The 20009-nt window shown below is 40.4% G+C and overlaps 1 protein-coding gene across 1 annotated transcript; it reads left to right on the forward strand.

The window, feature by feature from the left end:
• The first annotated feature begins 791 nt into the window (after nt 1-791).
• qtgal (queuosine-tRNA galactosyltransferase) lies at nt 792-16313 on the forward strand. Its single transcript, XM_023420565.2, has 12 exons — nt 792-1241; nt 1526-1642; nt 1731-1830; nt 2991-3055; nt 4003-4068; nt 4958-5053; nt 9338-9433; nt 10387-10511; nt 13831-13966; nt 14107-14175; nt 14388-14462; nt 15387-16313. Exons 1-12 carry the CDS (start codon nt 1098-1100, stop codon nt 15465-15467), a joined length of 1170 nt encoding a protein of 389 aa, XP_023276333.1. The 5' UTR covers nt 792-1097; the 3' UTR covers nt 15468-16313.
• Nucleotides 16314-20009: the final 3696 nt, after the last annotated feature.

Here is a 20009-nt window from a genome sequence, read left to right on the forward strand (position 1 = left end):
TACTATGAATTTATTGTCAAAACCCTATTGTCATGAACACTGACTGTCAAAACACAAATGATAGAGTACATAATGCACACATGATACGTTCTCTAAATTCCTGACCGAATGCAAATACATTTGGAAGGGGAAACTATGCTCTACATTGTGCTTTTCTCTTTTTTTTATTTATTCATTTATTTACTTTTTGAAATGTCCAGTTCTTAGAATTTTGATTTTGGAGAGCCAGAGAAAAAAAATAAGAGTTAATTCTTAGTAAAAACCAAAAAAGTTTTTTCACCTCCACTTAGAAATAAATGGAGCCTGGAAATTTTGTTTTGCACTCACAGTCGGCAGGATATCGTCAATGAGATATTTGAAACTCTGTAGACTGATTTGAAAATATGAATATTTTTTAAAAACATTTATCTTGCTAGCAAGCTTACAGAGGGATTAAGGGCATAGTGGACATTTCAATGGATACAGTGAGAATAGCTGTGAGTTAAAATCCTGCACTTGGAATCAACATCATCTATGGCATTATTTGAAACAAAATAGACAGATCAAAAGAAAAGTGATCAGTGAGATGATGGTTTTTATATGTTTGTTTTATTAAGGGGAAATTTAACTCGGGTGATGGCGGTAATGCATTTAATGCTTGTTGCCACCCGCCATAAAACGGAGGGACAAGAAGAAGAAGCTGTCAGTGACGTCACTGTTCCAGATGATTGACAGTAAGCTAGAGCGAATCCAGTGTCTGTTTATGTTTAGCGAGAGCCAATGAGCGTCTGGAGTTTATTGTTTGCGGAAGTTGTGAAGCCGAAATCCACCGTGCATGTCTGGACTACACGTTTTGCTAAAATTGTTACTTTGACCGTCACTAAAATGTGCAAGAAACATTTCAAGTCATGACCTTTGTTGACATATATGCATTTCATATAGAGTAGGGTTACAACATGAGTGTTTACTGACATTTTGATTCACGTGCGTTGCCGCTGTGGTTTACACTCTCACCGACTGTACGCAAACGACGGCGTTTCTAATGTGTTATTTCATATCCCATATGTAATCAGCCGAACCAGAGTCAGACGTCAGCTAAAGGCTTTGTGGTCGCCCACATGAGCAGCGGGCTCTCTGAGCAGCGGCGGGACGGGGTGTCGGAGACCGACATGAACCCACCGATGAAGAGGTTCCGTACTGCGGGAGGTGGAACAGAGACACCGAGAGGAGAGCAGCTGGAGGAGAGGAGCGCAGTGGATGTGGTGAGTGATAGACTAACTGACTTACAAGATAACACGGAGCTAAAGGAGATAGGGCTGAATGACTGCATCAGTGGATCCATGTAATAGAGTCGTTAATTGACATAAATTAATTAAAATTAACGCTGATGATTTTTCTGCGCACATTTTAATGTCAACAGCTTGTAAAACAAAGTCTCCCTATTGTGTGTTTAGTGAATCATTTATATCTGTCTGGTTGTCGATGCATTGCTTGTTTGTACTGAGTGTGTAATAAACGGATTCTCCACGCTTGTGTTTATCCTCAGAGTATTGTCATGCCAGTGTACAATGCATCCTGCTGGCTGGATGAATGTCTGCAGGCCATATTACAGCAAGACTTCACTGGATCCATGGAGCTGTCTGTCTTTGACGATGCAAGCACTGTAAGTTTGCGTGTGTAAATACCACGTGTCTTGGAGTAACAGACTGCAGTTGAAGCTTAGTGTGTATTTCTCTGCGTTTGTCCCTCAGGATGACTCCAGGGAAGTGGTGGAGGGTTGGAGGGAGCAACTGGAGGCGAGGGGCATCTCAGTGGTGACCTCTAGCCACAACTCTGCCCAACCAAGAGGAGGTCAGTAAGGCCACACAGGTACTCATCTGATCAACAACACTGCTCAGCAGGATTTTTCTTTATTTTTTTTATTTTTGAAGTTAAATGAATTTCCTAAGGTGTATGCAACACACAGAGGTGTACATGTCAAGCCAAAAATATTGTTATATGTACTTTCTTCTTCAGGCAGTTATTTCTGTTAGAAACATTACCTCTGTAGCAACATTATGTGTCACTGGATCAGCAAGATTGTAAACGTGTTTTGCTTGGGGACCTGTGATGACAAAACTATATAGTTTTATAGTTATATAGTTTTCTATATATAGCATATTGTCATATTATTAACAAATTCCATGGATAGACCAAAACTAGTCATGACTAAGTGCGTCTCAAAACTTTCTTTCTCCTCAATGTATAGTTTACTTTTTTTTTTTAAAAAGGTCAGTAATGTACTGAAACAGCTGCACTCTAGTTTTTAGCAAACAATACCAAAATCAGGAGTAAATAGTGTATATGTTGGAGACTCTCACCTGCTGTGGATTTATACACCTTTGTAACACACATAACATTCGTATGCATAACATGTAATAACGTGTGTGTGTGTGTGTGTGTGTGTGTGTGTGTGTGTGTGTGTGTGTGTGTGTGTGTTCAGGGTAATGAAGGGAAATGTCACCCACTGCCACAGTGTGGCTCACTGAGCACAGAGGAACAGGATGTTTCACACACTTGTCAGTAGAATCACTTCAATGTTGATTTTAGTCTTTTCTTGGGATTTAATGGCAATAAGAAAAAAACAAAATAAGACCAGCCTTTAAAGATCATTTAAGAACCTTGGTGTTAAGTTTTTTATTCCTCTAAATCTGAGGCAGCTGAGCCGACCATGTGTACTGTATATGTGAAGGAAAAAATGACAATGACAACTATACTGAATCAAAACACACTGGTAGACTTTAAAATGAGTCACATATTAAGTCAGATTGTGTTGGAAACAGCGTGAGGGCATGTCTGCCGCTGTTGCATGTTTTTGGTTTGACAGTGACAAATGACAGTGTGGCATTTACTATGTTGTCATGTGATTAATGGTTGAATATAGCACGCGGCTAAATGGGAATAGCTACCACACAGGAGTACACACACACACACACACACACATAAACATAGGCTGTTCCCTTGTCTTTCAGTGGGATATGCAAAGAATAAGGCAATATCTCAGAGCTGTGGAAAATACTTGTGCTTTCAGGATGCGGTAAGTATGTGTGTGTATTAAACAGGGCATGTTTTATTTCATCTTTCGTAACACATACAGTAGCGAATCAAAAATAATTAGATCATGTTGGTTTGTCCAAATATACAGGCTGTACGTATACACACTCAGACCTCAGGGGCTCAGTGACTGTTTGACAGAGCTGTCAGAGCACATGACTAATGACCTGAGCGCAGTGTTTCATATATACTATACGTGTTTCTTGTGCGTATGTTGTATGTATATGAGTTGCAGCCCTGTCTTTGGCACAGTGCTTTGTAGTTGTTCATCTGAAGACTGAATTGGCAAAAGTCAAAGGCCACAACCTCTGAACTGACCTCTCTTCACTTCTGTTCTGAGTAAAGCAGCTTTCTTAAAAAACAGTCAACTTCTTCTATTTGCCCTCTTGCTTTTGCTGTTCTACTGCCAACACTGTTCACATCCTCTTTTCCTCTAGAAGCTTAAATTTAAATTTCTATCTTTATCCTTGCATTGAAATGCATTCTTTTCCCTCTGTATACTTCAATATTCTTCCTTCCAAGAAAAATCCAGAAAAGTGGGCAGCATCTTGTTTTTACTAACATTGTATGGTGTAAACTGAAAGGTCTTTCAGCTGCGATATTTCTTTTCTTTATTTATGTCTCTAGTTTGTATATTTTAGTTATTTTATATAATTTTGGCCTTTAATTGTACTTCTGTAATTGTAATCACCTTTGATTTGATTTATGGTTTATGTGAAATAACTGCTTTAAAACCAACAACAAAAAAACAAAAAGGTGTTCAGAGAGACGTGCACATACTGTGAAACAGAGCAAAGAAAAACCTAAACTGCAACAGTTAAAATTTTTAATTTTAATTAAAGGTACCTGCTATGTGTTTGTTGTCACATGGTGCTGAATAATTACCATAATTAACATGTGCTATGTGTTTCAATTGATTTTTCATCTCAGGATGACGTTATGTTGCCTCAAAGAGTTCGTCTGCAGTATGAGGCATCTCTCCTCCACCCAAACTCTGTAAGTTCTCCCTCAAGCATTCGCTTACTCACTTCCTTCCCTCTCTGTGGTGCTCTTACTTCACCCCCCTTCCCTTTCCCTCCCTCCCTCTGGCCATCTGACCAGTCCCTCCCTTCAAATAAAAAAATATTTGTGTTGGTTGTGTGTGCGTGTGCGCTTTCATGCAGTTGGCATGCAGAGCAGTGTGAGTATCCGGTGTTGATGCTTTCTGAGGCCTGCCAGGTCAGAGGTCAAAGGTTGTGTGTGTGAGGGAAGTGAGGGAGACAGCGTGGAGACAGCAGGCTTGCTGCCCTGCACAAACAACCTGCCCCTTTCTGTTATTGCTGTAATATTTCATGGTTGTGGGTAAAGATATGACTTGTTTTCAATGGCGTATAGCCTCTTTCTTCTTTATGTGAGCCCTTTGTTACTTCTCATTTAACACTTTCTTTAGGGGTTTTGCTTGTACATGTCAAGAATGGTACAACTGATTTCGATATACAGTACACAGGACCAATATAAATATCTTGCCGTTTTGAAAATTTCTAGGGCTTTATTTTCATAACAATTATTCTACCCATTATTTTCTTGATTAATGGATGACTTGTTTGACATTGTGTGAAAATGATAAGAAATGCATTCATAAATGATCAGAGCCCAAAGTCCCGCAAGTTTTCAAAATGTGATTGTAAGTAAACTGTCCAAAATGTGCCTTTATTGTGAAAGCTTACCACTGAAACCAGTGGTGATCGTAGTTCTTTCTAGACAGCTTAACAATAAACTAACAAAACTTCCAAGCTTCTTCTATGGCAGCATTTTTCCCTGAATGGCTGCAAATGTTTTCATTGGCTGTCAAAAGAAAAAATGTTTTTAACACTCAGAAAGCTGTGTGCATGTGTTTTCATGACAGCTGATTGGCTGCAGAGTCGAGAGGCTTCCAGAGGGATCCACAGAGCGTTACACCCGCTGGATCAACACAATCGCTCAGGAGCAGCTCCTCACACAGGTAAACACTCGCAGCTTGGGCACCGAATGTGATTTGGATGTGTATGAATGTGTGTGTCCGCGTGCATATGAGAGGTCATGTGCCAGGCAGTCACCAGGTCAGATAGAAACAGGATGCATATCTGCCAGCCTCAGTTTCCATGGAAATGTGACAGTGGACACCTCACTGCCCATGACAGTCCCGCCAGAGGAAGCAGGTCACACTGCCAGCTGTCTGCTCAGAGCAGACGATAGTGGAAACTGTAACCTGGCAGAGGAAAAGTTCATTTTGCTGAAAAAAAAAGGTCTGCGAGCTTACGCTTCAGACTGCAGTACACATATAGATTTGTAGTGCTCATATAAAGCTTATTGTACTGGTCTGCTGTATGACTGATATCACTAAAGACAGCAGTATAGTTACTATAAACAAACAAATCCATCACCAAAATTTAAAGGGTTCCCATCAGACTGGATGTCATAAAAAATAGTTCAATGGCCCAAAACGGAAAAATGATGTCCCTAGAGAGCAGGTGGAGCCAGAGTTTCTGTCTGTGGCAGATGATAAAGTTAATGGATTCCTGTTTGCTGTTATCAAGCGCCACCTTTCCTCCTTCTATCACTTCAAAACAAGTACAATGGAGCAACAACATGGAGAACTAGGACAAAACAAGTGTGGGTCATCATGACCGAGTGTTGCTTTTTCACCCCAAACACCGTGACATGTCATAGCAGGAGAAGCATGGGTGTTACTGCTTACATAGATATCATATGAGAGATATGTTAGGCCATATAAGTTGGGCCCATGTAACTCTGTTCCACAGATCAAGGTTAGCCTGCCAGACAACACTGAACCAGGTCTAGTGTTGAGTTCAGACTCCACAACATCAGCCTTCATACTTTGGCCCACCCAGAGCCTTTCGAGGATGTGGTCTCGGTTCGGTCCCAGACGAACTCTGGAGCGGTTCGTTTTTGGTGTGAAATAGTTCTGAACTCAGTCCGACCACACCAGCAGGTGAACTCACAACTTTGAGCTTCTTCCTGTATTTACTTTCCTTCTCCTGTCACACAATCTGACCAGTAAGTGTGAATAAGAGTGAATGTTCTCACGTGGTTTGTAGTGATACATTTTGGTTCACTTCGCTTTTTCTGTGTGAAAGAAAACCAAACCAAGGGGAAAAGGCTACAAGTTTACAAACTCATCCACTGAATCGGACCAGAGCAAACAAACTTTAGGTGTGAAATCACCTTCTTCAGATACATACACCGTATGTGTGCTGGGCAGCCAGCCACACACTCACCCCATTTCTACCAACAGGGAAGGAAAATAAAGCCCAACCTCACCAACAAATGACAACAAATAATTCTAGGTTCACCTTCATTCATGAAACTCATGGTTACATATGCAAACATGTGTTGTTGATGCTATCAGATGGAAAAGGTGAAGTCGGTCTCTGTGAACCTAGGCACAAGTTGTGACAGATGGCAAGCCATGATTGGTCAGGGGTCTAACATGTCATCTGCCATGACTCCCGACCAAGAAGTGTATCAGTGTCCATCTCAAATGACAGAAATCCTGGTAATGTGGCCCAACGCAAGCCAGCCAAAGTGATAACGTTGTCTTTATATTGGAATAGTGTTGGCTTGCTAACTTGGCAAAACATAAATGTTTACATTATAATAACATTATGTCATATTTGTTCTTGTCACAAATGGATGACTTTAGAAAGCCAAAATATAAAGTGGTTGTGTTATTGAGTGAAAATCTGTATATACCACTTTTAAAGCTAATACTTCCTCATTCCGCCAAATCGAATAGTCACAGTAATCACTAAATGATAAGAGAGCTACTGATATAAAAGTGAAACAATGGACCACTGGCACTAGATGGAAGTCTACTGTTGCTGTCTGAACAAAACACACTGTCACCAAGGATACAAGACAACCTGGACTCACTCTTTCACATACACACAAACACACACACACACACACACACACACACAAAGTCTGCATAACTCCTTAGCAGACATTCCAGGATATTTATATGATATTAAGTTTCATGGAGCATGAGAATGAGATCATACATTGATTCTGCAGGCTTAAAAGCAGCTCCCTTTCTTTGCCCTTCTCTTCCTTCACTTTATCTTTCTTTACTTTCAATTTCTAGGCAAAGGAACAGAATCTAACTGTAGTTAAACCGGAGATTAACTCAGGGTGGTGCTTGTTTAACTTGATCCAGAGCTGGACCTTGAGGGTTCATCTGTAGGACATTAGATATGGTTATCCAAAACTTTCCCTACCCCACTGACTAATCACATCCACATCAGCTTTTTCTCTTTCTCTCTCTCTCTCTCTCTCTCTCTCTCTGTGTCCACTGTTTTCCCAGAACTCACTCTTATTCCTCTTATTCATGCTTTTGGCCACAGCTTACATCTGCAAAATGTTGCAATATTTCAACAGAAATGAGAGGAGATGTACGTAGGTGGGGACACACATACATACACACATACACACACACACACACACACACACACACACACACACACACACACACACACACAAACACTCACACATACTCACTAGATTCTGTCCAGCTGTTTGACTGGCTGAATCCAGATGTTTTTCACAATTTTCTTCATCTGTGATGCATTTCAGTTATGCAGTAGTATTCTGCTTCAGCCAAGAACAGTTTCACACACACATCCAAACACACATGCACATGTACACAGGAGCATGTGAAACTCAGTGACGTAGTCGTACGAAGAAACATCAACCTGGAATGGCCGTCAGGTTCAGAATGCAAAAACACTACTGTTTCAACACACACACACACACACACACATAGAGGAAAGGAGGAAGAAGAAGAGGTGGGGGTCTGGAAAAGGAGGAGGGGAACAGTGGAACGAATGGGTTGAGGGCTACATCTGTGAAAAGAGAAAGACATATAGAGGCCACGGTGTGATCCTGGTGTATTACAGAGTTTGCGGTCAGAGAGAGAAGGAGAGGCCAAAACAAACTCAACAGACAAAGATCATGTGAGAGAGGATGGAAGTGTGTATCCTTCCACTGCACACTTCAGGAAGCGCACACTTCTGTGAGACAGCACATGTTGCTGCACTCTAACCTGTTTTGTTTGCAGGAATAGAAGTTAACAGTCCTTCTTCTTTTGACTGTCTGTTCCGAGAAGCCAAATCGGAAATTTCCCCAAACCATGAGCCAAATTCTGATCTGGTTTGGCTGATATGATGCATGTTATGTTACAGTACGTTCTGTAACCGCAACATGATAAACTTTATTTTTAAAGTGGAGCTGTGTGTGAGTGTGTGTGAGTGTGTGTGAGTGTGAGTGAGTGTGTGAGTGTGAGTGTGAGTGTGTGTGTGAGTGTGAGTGAGTGAGGGGTGTGGCTTGTCGTGAAATAAAGTGCAAAGGATAAATCTAATTACATATCCTGATAACTGTTACAGGATGTGATTGTAGAAGCCTGAGTGCCGACTTGTTTGTGTGTTTACATTAAACATATACAAGATATATTTATTGATATATGTTAAAATAAAACTGTACTTATACTCATTACAACTAATACTGTTTTTTCAGGTGCACTGGTCATGCTGTAGTTTCTCTTGCTTTCTCACTTCTACAAGCTTATTTTAGGTTGATGCTGCAGGTTTTCTGTTCCTCAATGCTCTCCCTTTACCAACAACAGACTTTTATTCAACCTCAGATCAGTTGCAGTGCTTTTACTCAACCTCTCGCTCGTATTTGGTTTATTTAAAGCTTCTCAACTCTAGCACTAGTTGATATGGTCACTGTATGATTTCTGCTTTCTGACAGGGATTTTCATTTTGTCTTTCACAGTCATCAAATCTTGAATGATGATCAGAGATAGTGTTCATGTTATTTCACAAGTGGTCATCCAATGACTTATTAAGACATTTAAGTTGTTTTTTCCGTCGTCCATCTGCATTTGTTGGTTAAGATGTGATCTCTTATCTCTCCAGTGCTTCCCCATTCTCACACAAACCTTGTTTCAGATGGCGCAAGAAGTAAAAAAATAGACCTATAAATATAACCCAAGTTCTTTGGGTGAGCATCTACATGTAGCATGTCATCTAATTAATCCCTGGTGTTTAAGGATTTGACAAAGTGACACAAAATGTACCTAAAATTGTCCCTTCACAGTGACCTGTATGGACATGTACAGTATGTCCTCAAGTCACAGTATAATATACTGTAACTGATATTGTGGGATTTCTGGCCTATATGTATCCAAGTGTTTTCTGTTACAGTTTGAACTGTTTCTATGTCTCAGGTGTACACATCTCATGGCCCCACGGTTGTCATGCCGACATGGTTCTGCTCAAGGAACTGGTTCCTGAAGGTTGGGCCATTTGACGAGGGAGGCAAGGTGAGAGTTCCCAAAGCCTTTGCACCCAATGTTCCTTTTTCTCTTTTTGTGTTCCCGATTCCTCTCTAGATGACACAGAGTCCAAGCATCGGCGCGTCCTCAGATGGGCTCCATGTTCAGTGCTCCATCCGTGTTCAGTTTCAACATCTACAATGTTAGCCTGGTTCTGGACTCAGAGTTAGATTTGATGCCCCCTGCTTTTTCCTTTTCCAAATTTGTGGTGTGTTCAGATCTAACTGAAGTGACGTCACTTCATCAGACCTCTCGCGGCTCCCTCTGGGGACACAAAAGGCTTTTTACAAATCCTTTCACATATGCAGTAGTAGTTATTCACCAAGAGCTGGAAACAGACTGTAATGTGTAAAATCAGTGGAGTTCCCTGTTAAATCCAAATAATTTTATTGATCAGTGTCAAAAACATTAAGTTTTGCTCTCAGCAGCTGCTGCCATCACTCTACTGACAGTGTGGGGCAAAACTAAGCAATATGCCTCCCTTCGTGAACACATTGTCAGTCAGGTTGTTCTGTCAGTTCGGTCTAGGGCTGCAACTAATGCTTATTTTAATCATCGAGTAAATGTTTTATCCATAAAATGTTAAAATTGAAATTGAAAAATGAAAAACATCACAGTTATCCCAAAGTGACGTTTTTGAATTGCTTCTTTTGTCCAAAGACATTTCATTTACAGTCATAAAAAGACAAAGAAAAGCAGCAAATCTTCACATTTAAGAAGCTGGAACCAGCTGAAATCATTAATTGATTATCATAATACACTAGTTGTCAATGAATTTGACTAATCGATGACTACTAAAACCTTCACTTAAACAATAACATTTTAGATTCGCTCTGGCTTCTTTATAATTATGCTTTCACCTAAACTGACACAGCCACCATTAACAAATATCGAATATACATCTGGAACCATTATTTCACACTCTACTTCCTCCGCTCCAGGGAGTCCCTGAGGATCTGATCTTCTTCTACCAGAGTCTCCGTCAGGGAGGGGGTCTGTCCAGGGTCAGCCAGTGCCTGCTGATCTACCGTTACCACGAGAAGGCCACCACACACTCTGTAACAGAGTCAGTATCTCCACACACTCCCATCCCCACTCTGCTACACTCACACACACATATTTGGATGCAGTGTTGCTCATCCACCTACTCACAGCTGCCCCGCTGCCATCCCACATTTTCTCAGGGCTCGACACTCTCTCACACAATTATGCACACACACACACACCCCCACACACACAGAGACACATGTTTTCATAATCTTGACATTTTCAGAATATGTTTTTGGAATTTCATTCACTTTCCCAGCGTATGATTCAGGAATTTCACCATGTGTTGTTCTCAGGGTTTAGTCTCTCTCAGAGGGAATCCGAACTTGTTGTGGACAGAAGTGAACGTGGTGTGTGTGCGTGTGTGTGTCTGAAGGAGCTGACATTCCCGCTGTTGCCTGTGCTTCAGCAAGGTCATGTAGCGTCTGCAGGTGTGTGTGTTTCTACATCAAAATGTAAAATGCACCAAAAGGAGAAGGTCTTTCATGCCCCCCAACCCCCAACCACACACACACACACACGCACCTCCCTCCCTTTCATCCCCTCTTTCCTGTTGTCCCTCCTTCCTTTCCTCCTTCCTTCCTTCCTTCCTCCCCTACATCTGTCCACTGCTCGTATATCTGCCCGTGTTGACGCAGTCCTTCACCGATCATCCTCCTCTCTGTCTTCATCTATCATCTGTCTATTTTTGGAGGCCTATTTCAAGCTCGCCTTGCCTACTTTCCACTCTCCCCCACTTCTTGTCACCCTTTCCTATCACAGCCTACCTACTTCCTCTCTAGTTAAATTAAGCCATCATATTCTTTCTTTTTGTCTGTCTCTCTCTCTCACACTTACATTGATGTAATTGTACGCTCAGTTGTATAGACTAATGCAGGCTAATGTTCTAATGTTCAGTTTTTAATCTGACTGTGTTTCTGTAACTTGGCCTGCCCTCACTGATATAAATGAGGTGGACAAAATAATAGGAACACATGTCAACATAACGCAGTACAATTCTACAGCACCACAAATCGCAGCCACCAAAATGATCATGCAGTTGAACATCATAGTCTTCATGAGGGGAAGATTTAGTGTAGGATTGCTGTGTTAGGCTGCGCCAGCTTTAGCTAGGTGTTCCTAATAAACTGACAACTGAGTGTAGATCTTTTGTATGTGAGAAATGTTGTTAAAAAATTAGTTAAGATGGTGTCATAGAGTAACTGAGTTGAGAGGGTTCTTAACGTGGAAAGGCTGTGTTTATAGATGTGGGCGTGCCTGCATGAGTGTGTATATGTTTGTGCACCCCTCGTGTGTGAATCTATACTAGAATCTGTGAAAGTGTTTGCCTTTTGATCTGCAGGGTATTAAGGAGATGGAGGCTTCAGTATGTGCATGCAGATACAGTTTACAGTAAATCTCTGCCATGTTACTGCCATGTCTTGGAATCAAAGCCTGTATAGAGATTGTATAGAAAGCAAACCATGGACCACCCGCACTCCACGATGGTGGTGGGTTAGGGTTTGTTTGTCATATGAGGCCCACTGTTAGACACACTGAGATGCTCACATCAGGAGATGAGAGTGGAGTACCTCCTGTAACTGTATGCGTATAATTACTCAGCACATGCCTCTGTGTGAGAGAGAGGGTGAGGGAGGAGGAAGAGGTGAAGAGCGTGAGGAGAGCATCAAGACAGACACTTTATTAGGAACACCTTACTAATACTGGGTCTGCCTTTGCTCTCAAAACAGCCTCAGTTCTTCGTGGCATGGCTTTCACAGGATGTTGGACGCGTTCCTTTGAGATTCTGCTGATGTCATGCTGACATGATTACATTCATGTAGCCCGTCAACCTCAAGGTTGGACGTGTTGTTCATTCTGAGATGCTTTTCTGCTCACCACGGTTGTGAAGAGCGGTAATCTGAGTTACCTTAGTCTTTTCTATCAGCTGCAACCAGTCTGCCCATTCTCCCCTGACCTCTCTCTTCAACAAGGCGTTCCCATCTGCAGAACTGCTGCTCGTTCACTGGATGTTTTTTTTGGTTTTGGCACCACAAACTCTAGAGACTGTTGTGTGTGAAAATCTCAGTAGATCATCATCTTAAGAAAGACTCAAAGCAGCCAGTCTGCAACCAATAATCATGCCATGGTCAAAGTCACTGAATCACATCTTTTCCCCATTCTGATGTTTGATGTGAACATTAACTAAAGCTCCTGACCTGTATCTGCAGGGTTTTAAGCATTTGATTGGATAAATGCACGAATAAGCAGGTGTACAGGTGTCTACTTGAAAAATCAGACAGTACTTTATTGCTGTTCAATTATAGCTTTTATTAAACACAATAAATACTTTTGGAAGATTTAGAGGTTGGATTGTGGTCAGACACTGAAAGCATAAAAAAAGCAAACCTGGATGTAATTTTTGTATTTTTGGCCATCATTTCTATCAGTTATTATAGATATGATGACGTAATTGCTGTAATCTGGGAACATGTTAACTTCATTAAAACAAAGTCCGACAAGCACAAAACACAAGCATTTAGACAATCAACAGATTGTAAACCAACAGTTAAGCCAGATGTTTAAACCTCTGTTTGGAGGTAAAAATCTTTTTGAATTGAGTTCACCTGAAAGACCAGGAATAGTCTTAATTTCGTAGGAAATAATCTGCTAAAAAAACTACAGCAAATAGATTAAACGTTAAACCAGAAGGTTGATATATAAGCTGATTAGATATGCAATAATAAGTTGTCTAGTTGATTATCTTATCAAAAGGAAAAGAATTGGCAACTATATTGATAATTGATTCATTTTTAAAGTAAATTTTCAAGCAAAAATACCTAAAGGTGATGGTTTCAGGTTCTTCCTACTGTTTTCTGATGTCTTATAAACCAAACGATAAGTCAGTTGAGACAATAACTGGCAGATTAATCAATCATGAAAATAATCATTAATAATAATAATCATTAGCTGCATCCTTGAAGCTGATGAATGTTTTTAGAGTTGAGATAAAAGTTAACTCTTATCTTTAAGTTTGTCTAGATCTGAGCATGTCACAGTTCAAGTTCCTGCTGTGTCAGACATCTTTTTACCAACGTCCCGTCAGATGTCAGCAGATGTACTTATTAGGTAGAATCTTATTACTGAGAGAAATGATGGAAAAAAAATTGGATCTGATTGTATGAGCACTTCTTCTATCAAATGTTTCTTTCAGCGTGTACTTACGAGTTTTCTAGATTAGTTTTCCTAAATTTCAGACAAAATAAAGCAATTACGTCTACAGACAACATCTCTTATTTTAAGTTTGTACTCCTGCTTCTGTGAGCCCATCCTCTGATCATCGCCTCATCTGTTGTCAGGGAAACCATTTGGAAGCTACGAGTGGACTTCCTGCAGGAGAGAGTACTCAGCCAATGGGAGAGCTTCACCATATGGAATGCTGGGAAACAGGGCCGGAAGCTGTACCGAGGCCTGAGCCCGACCAATCAGAAGAAAGTACGTTACCTCCACTTGTGAGACAATAACTAAAATATATTTTTCTACTGTTATTGGTCCCTCTGTGATAGAACTGCTGGGAGAAGTTGTGTTATGCGAGTGTGTGACAGCATTCCCCGCCTCACTGATTCATTTATCAGGTCAAAGCTTTCTGTGATGTGGACGAGAACAAGATCAAGAAAGGCTTTTACACATATGAGGAATCCAAGGTGAGGTCAACCACTGTGGATAAGTGTAATATGTTTATTGTGATTTAATGTTACAGTTAGCTGGGATGCAAGGTCATCAAACCAGGGATATTAGCTTAAAGGCAACATTTCAAAATAATGCTTACCCAAATATTTTATTTCACTGAATTTCTATGAAGCTGTAACAGTGATAAATGATTTGTTTGACTCTCTTTTGGCTGATATCTTTTCAGGAAATACCAAAGCCAAAAATCCCAATTCTGCACTATAAAGACGCCTCCGCGCCCTTCATCATCTGTGTTAAACTGGTGAGGAGAAAGTGTGTTTGTGTGTTGTATGTTTGCCGTTTCTGACCGTGTGTCCCTCAGGTCCGTAATCTAAGTTAATGACATAATAATCGAGGGCGTGTGCCCGGCACAGGACATAACACACACGCAGAGGAGAGGCGGTCAGGAATTGAGTAGAGACTGCAGCCTGATCTTTGATCACATGATGCTTGTACAAACATTTCATGTTTTTGCCATTGGTCAGTTTCCACGTATGATGTTTTGGCATATATTTTGTATTCAAAAAAATGTATTAATTTTTGCAGAGCATTTTTCTAAGATATACATATTCTCTTTTATTCATTTTTTTTTTTTTTTTATGTACAGTAACACACACACACGCACACATTCAGGCAAATCACTAATTACCTATTTATCACCCAGCCAGATCCAGACATCAAATCTAGAGTGACCCCACCTATGGGGGCTACTAATTGCTCAATTATGGAAACTGGGAGAAGTAATCAGAGTCAGAGGACAAGGAGACCTGGACTCAATCATACTCTCTCTCTTTCTCTACACTCTCTCTCTCACGCACACACACACACACACACACACACACACACACACACACACACATACACATACACGAACACCTGGACTCAATCAGACAAATTTTCGACCCAGATGTCAAATAACCATATAATCAACAAATATATTCAACTGAACTTTTCTCATAGGCCAAGGTTAAACCTAATTAACTGTAGGTCAGTCTGAATCTCTTTAATCTGTGTACAACCTTTGGCATTAGTGCAGTGCAGCAGAGACGATGAAGACAAGAAGGAAAGCAAGCAAGTTTAGCCAGTAGGACAAATCATAGTGCTTCTTACGTTGTTTTGAGGAGATTTGCGCCCTCCACCATGTTTTCTGTTCCTGCTTTTTACTCAGATATTGTTTCGTTTGCAGGACATGACAGGAGGTGTTTTGGAGGAGAACCTTAACTCTTTGCATCTGAAGGAAGGAACAGATTACTACCATTTCAACTGATTGCTTTGAGAGATGGAGAAGACAAGAGGAGCCCTGCAGAGGAGTGGATTATTTACTACGTAAACACAAACTGAGGGAGAGGCAGGTAATAACAGGAAGAGAGGGAAGTGAACACTGGAACAGAGGCGATTTCTCTGCTTTCTCTATCTCACACCTGAACCACAGCACTGGAGCTGTTACAGTTTTCAGAGAACCTTAGAGGAATAGTTTGACATTTTGGTGCAATACGCTCATCTGCTTTCTTGCTGAGAGTTAGATGATAAAATTGATACCACTCTCATATCTCGCCATTGAATATGAAGCGACAACCAGGACTCACTTAGCTTAGCTTATCTTTGCACAAATACTGGAAACAGAGGGAAACAGCTGGCCTGGCTCTGTCCAACTGTAAAACAGATCTATCCTCCTGCAAGTCTAAAGTTCACTTATTGTTTATACATAAAAACATATGCACATTGTGTGCATAAAAATGGAAAACAAAAATTCACAAAAATGTCTAAATTTCGCAAAACAGTTTATATGCTTGGCTTGGTGTATTGATAAAAACAGATGAAGTGAATTAATCATGCCATAACACTTAATCACTTTTCATAGATTAAACAAATACATGCTTGAGCTTCAAACTTGCCTTAAAATGGATTTTTTTTTTATTTTACCTCTGACTGAGCCAGGCAGCTATGTTGATGTGGAGAAGTGGAGCAATGTTTTGGTAACTGAATTAGCAAGAAGAGCATATTTGGACCATTATATTTTATTTATCAGAGGACAGCTGTTTATCATGCAAGAGGACATTACAAATTACCGGTGTCGACCATTGGAAAAATAAAATGTTATGGTGTTTGATAACCCTGTGTGGACTGAGAGTGGTATTTGTCATCCTGTATTCTTGAACTTGTGCCGAAGTTAAAGGAAGCAACTGGAGTCAGCGTGTCATCAGACAGAAGGTTTAACTTACAAAGGGTGGGATGTTTTATGACCAGAAGTCTTGTACTGATTTCTTAACTTCTCTGATGCAACCATGCAAAATCAGATACACGCACACATCTGCTATAAATGTACAAACATGGATTCCCTGCGTATTTGTTTTTCTTTCCCTGGGTCTCATGAAATCTAAAGAACAATAACCTCTTTAAGAAAGCACAGTTCTGATACGTAAACACACACAAAAAGTTTATTTTACCTCACAGAGTGAGGAGTTTTTCTGCCCAAAGGTAAACAGACCTTTCCCCACAAAATCTCCCCCAGTGTTTCCTGGGTAAGAGAGGCGGTCTGCCTTACTGTAAATCTGGCCACAGCAGTTTGTAAGGACGAAGCAGTGATGCTACAAAAAAAAAAAAAAATGAACGAGGGGTCCTCAGTTCTGCCAAACTTTTATTTTCACTACCTTTGTCACTACAGTCAAAGATACAGAAGATAAAGTCGCACAGTGGTGTGGATGTACAGAACCCAGTTAGGCTTGGATTCATTGTGTTTAATAAATTATGGGAATGTTTGGGCCTGATTCAACCCAAACAGTCAGGTTTGAGGTAAAAACCCCAGACCTCTGCCCCCACAGTGCAGTGCTGTGTAGGAGCTGAGAAAAATATCACATCCACTTAGCACTTAGTCTCCACCTAGACCCCTCTTCCCTCTCTGTTTCTACACACAAACACTTAAACAAGGACGTGTCTTCCCCTTTGCAACAGGGCAGGAAGTACTGATTATTTTCATTATCGATTAGTCTGGTTAGTTTCTGATTAACAGATTTATCATTTTTCTATTTAAAAAAAAAGGCAAAAAATGCCCATTACATTTTCCTAAAGTGATACCAACGATCTATATCAACAAACTAAAACCCAAAGATGTTCAGTTTACTTTCACAAAAGTCAAAGAAGATCAGTACATTTTCACAATTAAGAATCTGCAAATAATTTGAAATTTAATTTTCTGTTGGTCACTAAATCAACAAATTATTTCTGCTACATTTGCAGGATTTACATTTTTTGACATACATCTGTATTCATTGTTTGTTTGTTTTTTTAGTGATGCTAGTGGGCTGGCAATTGCAACAACCCAGTATTGCAGTAGAGAAGTCAGTTCACCACTTTTGACCAGACAGAAATATCTTAAAAACTATTTGGATAGTTTGCCATGAAATCTTGTACATATATCCGTGTATACGCACAGATATGTTGGTGATCCTCTGACTTTTCCTTTAGTGGCACAATACGCTTACATTTGTGAGTGAAAGGTCACGACAATGATTGAATGGATTGCCATGAAATTTGGTCCAGACATTCATAGTTCCCACAGGATGAACTTGAATCATTTTCATGTTTCTCGCGCCATCATCATGTCAAATTTTTACTTTTATTCAATTTATGGTTTATGACCAAATACCTGATAAACTAATAACATTCCCATCCACCTCAAATATACTTTAGCTATTGAACGCACAGTGAATACATCACCTCAGCTCACCATGCCTTTTGCCAAATACTGTATTTGAGTGAAACAGCAGGCTCAATGTTTCTTTGTGGCCACTCATATTTAAAGTGTAGGCAGTCATGGAGCTTTAAGGTGCTTTGGATAAATGTCCACCAAATGGACTCCATATTTTTTAAGATGTAAAGAATAGAAGTGAGTTGTTTAAGTAAGACTACACTCTGTCTAATACATCCTGTCTCCTTTACCCACTCTGCCCTCATGATAAAGCACTTGGTAGGTGATCAGAGTTCGCTCTAATGGAGAATCTATGAAAGAGACTCAGAAAGAGAGTAAACAGAGCTTTACTCAGTGTTTATACTCTGTCTCTCTACACACATCAGACCTGATAACACACACACACACACAATGAATGACCCTGACCCTGGAGCCCCCTTGCCCTCACTGGTCAAATAAACCTGCACGTGTGTAGAAAAAAAATGCACATGCACACACACACACACACACATAATTACACTCTTATACAGCTGCATGTTCTCTGACAGTGCGGCTGATAAGAGAGAGAGATAACAGGCGGGTGTGTTTGGGTGAATAGAGCTCACAGAGGTCAGACACTGAAGGCTTTTTCATTCACCTGGAAAATTACCACATTCCTTTGTTTCAACATCTCTGTCTTTCTCCAAGTATGGTGTGTGTGTGTGTGCGAGTGCGTGCGTGTGGGTGCGTGTGGGTGCGAGTGCGTGCGTGTGGGTGCGAGTGCGTGCGTGACTGACTGAAAAAGAGAGACTGGTAACATGCTCGGGCTACACTGCCCCATTTCTCTCCGTTATACTCCTCCTGTAGTTCCTGCTCTCTTCCTTTATGAAGTTACGGGTTATCTTCTTCCCTCTTCAACAACAACTGTCAAGCTACCCGTGAGCAAGGGACCCAACCTCCCAACAGATCCAGTGCAGCTACTCAGTTGTCCCCTGTGAATAAATAAAGATTTTCAAAAAGAGAGAGGAGTGTGCTGCTCGCGAGTGACTAGGAAATAAAGGTCACGAAGGTTGAAATCAGAGATAGAGGAATGTGCGTGTGGCTTCATGAGGAAGTACTGTGTGGACAGACGGAGCGTTCCTTCTGTCAGGCCGCTTGAGAAGAGCCAGGTGACGGCAGAGGGATAAGGGGGAGCAGGTCAGAGGCTCCGCTGCTCTGTAAATACTTCACATGGTGAAGGAGCACATGAGGTCAAACAGCACATCAGCAGCTCAGGCTTCCTCGGCAGCCTCCAGATCTTTGGGCTTCAATTGTGTTTATGGTGAAACTGAATCTATTTCAAATCCAGGGACTTGGGAAATGTGTTTTACAGTGAAACAGATATTGTGGTTTATAACCCACCTGCCTGCTCATTCAGTACGGGGACTGACTGTCTGCACACCTGAGCTGAATAGGGCCATCCTTCACTGCAAATCCTTTTTTCTTTTTTTTAAAGTAGCATCACTTTCTAATAAGTCCCTTTGTATGAAGGGTTTATAAGTTATAACTACTGGCTTTATTAATGGTCAGTAAATCATATGATAATGCTTTATTGATCAATTATAAGCCAAATAAAAAAAAATTCTAGGTTGCCAGGTTGTGAAAAATCCTTTATGCTGGTGTTCATCCTTTCTAGTTCGTATATGCCATTGTACACATTCATTCATTTATTCATAAATGCTTAATGAGTCGTTAATAAATAAATTTTGATCTTCTGCAGCCCTTAGAAGGTGAAAGGTATTAATCATAAACTGGCATCCCAAAAGTTGTCTTCCTTTATGGATTAAAGCTGATCTATAAAGCTTTAGCGAATAATTTAATAACAACTTATAAGCCTTTTATTTACAACATTAAAACAAATTATAAATATATAAAGTTTTTATGTTTTTATTCCATGCAGTTATTCAGTCAGGCAGTTGTTGCTTTACTTTCACTTATTGCACAATGTACAGAATCATCAGTTACAATCATTGAAGTTGGAAATGAATAGACAATAATTAAAATGGTATTTAATTTAATTCATGTATAATAAGATGAGGCTCCTGAACAAGTCGTGCTCCTTTAACTGGGAGTCCGAGCTTCATAAACAACAGTATCAGGATT

This window comes from Seriola lalandi, unplaced genomic scaffold (genome assembly GCF_002814215.2).
Source record: "Seriola lalandi dorsalis isolate HSWRI2012SDOR001 ecotype SW California unplaced genomic scaffold, Sedor1 jcf7180002054654, whole genome shotgun sequence".
NCBI lineage: Eukaryota > Metazoa > Chordata > Actinopteri > Carangiformes > Carangidae > Seriola > Seriola lalandi.